The sequence below is a fragment of the Austrofundulus limnaeus genome, unplaced genomic scaffold (genome assembly GCF_001266775.1).
Source record: "Austrofundulus limnaeus strain Quisiro unplaced genomic scaffold, Austrofundulus_limnaeus-1.0 Scaffold48, whole genome shotgun sequence".
Lineage (NCBI taxonomy): Eukaryota > Metazoa > Chordata > Actinopteri > Cyprinodontiformes > Rivulidae > Austrofundulus > Austrofundulus limnaeus.
Window position 1 is genome coordinate 1,613,978 of NW_013952450.1, and position 3,003 is coordinate 1,616,980.

The 3,003-nt window shown below is 46.8% G+C and overlaps 2 protein-coding genes across 5 annotated transcripts in view; one reads left to right on the forward strand and one right to left on the reverse strand.

The window, feature by feature from the left end:
• Positions 1 to 900, forward strand: part of eme2 (essential meiotic structure-specific endonuclease subunit 2) — a 4,104-nt gene extending 3,204 nt beyond the window's left edge. For 2 of the 4 annotated variants that reach the window (XM_014008220.1, XM_014008222.1), the window contains exons 7-8: positions 209 to 398; positions 465 to 900. In XM_014008220.1, the coding sequence (XP_013863674.1) occupies positions 209 to 398; positions 465 to 620 (346 nt within the window). In that variant the 3' untranslated portion in view covers positions 621 to 900. Of the gene's footprint in view, positions 1 to 208 lie in introns of all 4 variants that reach the window. The other 2 variants (XM_014008219.1, XM_014008218.1) reach the window with 1 other exon arrangement.
• Positions 804 to 3,003, reverse strand: part of spsb3b (splA/ryanodine receptor domain and SOCS box containing 3b) — a 9,814-nt gene continuing 7,614 nt past the window's right edge. Inside the window, exon 7 of the mRNA XM_014008217.1 lies at positions 804 to 1,743. Within this exon, the coding sequence (XP_013863671.1) occupies positions 1,205 to 1,743 (539 nt within the window). The 3' untranslated portion in view covers positions 804 to 1,204. The remainder of the gene's footprint in view (positions 1,744 to 3,003) is intronic.

Genomic DNA, 3,003 nt, shown 5'->3' on the forward strand with positions numbered 1-3,003 from the left:
ATATTTATGTTTGTGGTTGTAATGTGACAAAATATGGAAAAGTCCAAGGGGTATGAATACTTTTGCAAACCACTGTATGTTGAAAAGGATTTGCAAATGATCATATTCTGTTTTTATGTTTTACACGACGTCCCAACTTCACTGGATTTTGGGGTTGTGGATTTGCATCCGATAAACGTCCCTCGTTTTTTTATTTTTTGGTCTGCAGACTCCTGACGGAGCGGTCGGAGCTGCCGTTCTGCGCCGAYGGTTCGTGGGCCGCCGGGGCTCGCGTGGAGAGGGACGGCTCGGGGCTCAGGACCGTCTGGAGCAGGCAGATCCAGCAGCTGAACAGAGTCAGCCCCGCCGTGGCCGCCACCGTGACCCGGTCCTTCCCGTCGCCTCAAGCGCTGCTGCAGGTAGCACAGGTCCTACCTGTTCGGTCCTGCGTTCCAAACAGCRGTCAGAGCGTTTGTTGTTTTCAGGCTTACMGGAAGTTGGGGTCGGAGGTGGAGAGGAGAGGGATGCTGAATGGTGTCGCAGTCCGAACCGAAGGGAAAGAAAGACGGATCGGCGCTGAGATTTCAGCCAGASTGTACCGATACTTCTCAGCCCAGAACCCTCAGCTGGTCCTGGACTAATCTGCGCACTTTAAAAACTTGAAACTTCACTTGAAGAAGATCAACCTACTGTATTCTTGGTGATGTTTACAAGCTAGCACTTTATGTAAATAAATACATATATATGAAATCTGGGAAAATTGAGATGCATGAGTGACTCTGTGAGCTGATGTGATTTGGGTATAAAATGAGCCACACCAGAAGTTTCTAGTTTTGATTTATTTTACAGAACAGCCTGAGTAAGAAAGCTTATATTCAAATAACTGTAAATAAGATATAAAAAAATAGTAGAAAAAAAAAACTCTTGTAAGAACGGACAGCCATCAAATGATTTACGGTGTTAAAAAGCGGCTCTTCTCTTGGAGTCTAGACCTGAGAATAAAACTATTATGTTGTTTTTCTTTTCCCTGTTTGGCTAATCTGCTGACAGGCGTAAGTTTAAATGTAAAAAATAATAATCTTAGCAAAATAAATTGGCTAAAACAGCCCTTTGATCACATTCTTACTCATGTTTCTCAGTTGAAGAAGAATCGATGCACTGAACGATGGCTCTGAGTGGCAGTGGGAGGAAAGCCGTGGACAATGTTTCGGGGAAAACGCCCTCGTCATGTCCAGCGACACCTCTTGCACTGATAATCCTCGGGCTCGGAGCAGCAGCTGTCGTAGTCGCTGCTCGGCGGCGTTGGGGGGCAGTGGCACGCTGCCGGGTGAGTCTGATGAGACGGGGGACAGGGGCAGTCGTAGAGGGGCGTGTCGGGGAACGGGTCGGGGCTGAGGGAGGCGCAGGCACTCAGGGTGGTGACGGGGCTGGAAGGCACGCTGGTCTGCTCGTCCGCATCCTGCTGGCAGGAATCAGAGAAGTACGTCTCCTCTGAAGAGTCGAGGTCGCTGCTGCTGCTGCAGCTGCTGAGGGTGAAGACCCAGCCCAGGTGGTTCTGCAGGAGGCTGCGCAGGCCCGGGGGCAGGTCCAGGGCGGTGACTACGTCTGGACAACGGGGCCACGTCTGGCGCAGCTGAGCACAGCAGAGGTACTGTAGGGAGGTGGGCGTGTAGCAGGCACGGATGACCTTCATGCTGCTCTTAGCTGCTGTGGAACACACCATGGGGTAGAACTTCTTGTTCTGCAGCCTGGTGGCTGCGACACCTGTCAGCAGAAAGAGGGACGGGTCCAGACTTTAAAGCAAAGAACCAGGCGTACAGACAAAATAAAAGATACCTCCTCCAAGAYGTCTAAACATCATCAATAGAACTGATCTGTTCTTAATAGAGACGAATTGGGGCCATAAAGTTTGGACAAAAAATAAACTGAAAGAAAAAAACTTTTTTTCTTTGTTTGTTTATGATTTTTTTCTTTTCAGTTTAAACACCAGGCCCTCCCTGGTTTAACGTGGGGGCGGTGAATGGAAAATCTTGACTGACAACTCAACACGTGACTAAACAAAATATTCCCAGCTGTAGCGTTCAGAAATTGGGAGAAGGAAATTTCTTTTCGTCTACTTACAAATCAACAACAAATGAAATGAAATTAAATGTCTTTCAAATGTCCTCAAATATTTATGTTGATGTAGCCTGGCCCTTGCCTTCCTACGCAGTTCTGCTCAATTCTAGTTTCCCTTCACTGCTCCGTCTGGGATTTCTCCCATAGAGAAGGATTTCTTCAGGAGAAATTTCGTCTGGGCCAATCAGAGAACAGAACATCGATTTTCTGTGCAGTGTCTGCTTGTAGTTTATTTTACCTGGGCCAATCAGCAAACAGAAGGAGGGGCTTTGAACGATATCAATTTTCTGTGCAGTGTCTGCTTGTAGTTTATTTTACCTGGGCCAATCAGCAAACAGAAGGCGGAGTTTTGAATGACGTTGATATTCTGCACAGTGCTAGTTAGTTCAGCAATGACAGTGGAGGAAGTGAATGAAGCCAGTCTGTGTTGATAAGGCTTCCAAATTAAATTAGTGACAAAGCAGCAGCTCTCATTTAGTCGTCTGGTTTGGCTCGGTATATTTCTCGTCTCAGTAGGGTTGTTTACAGCATTCACGATTTCCGGTTAGCTTCTTAGCTTAGCCTCCTTCACAGTGGAGCTTCGCACACATACGTCGCGGCCAACCAATCCAATCATTTTAAACTTCAGCAGAGGCCACGCCTCCAGCAAGAATCACTTCTCTATAGCCGAGAGTCAAGACCCTCGTACGATGCAAAGTGAAGGACAAGGGTCTGGTTTTTACCAGGCTAATGTCGATGTGACTGGTCTTGAAAAACTTYGTTCTTCATTGACATAAGCTGCTTATGTCACTACAAAATCATGGGGAAAAACATGATTTTCACAATCCCATAAACATTGAATATTTTTATGGTTCCTGAATGCAGCAGCTGGGAATATTTTGTCTTCTAGCCTCTATGGCTGTGTCC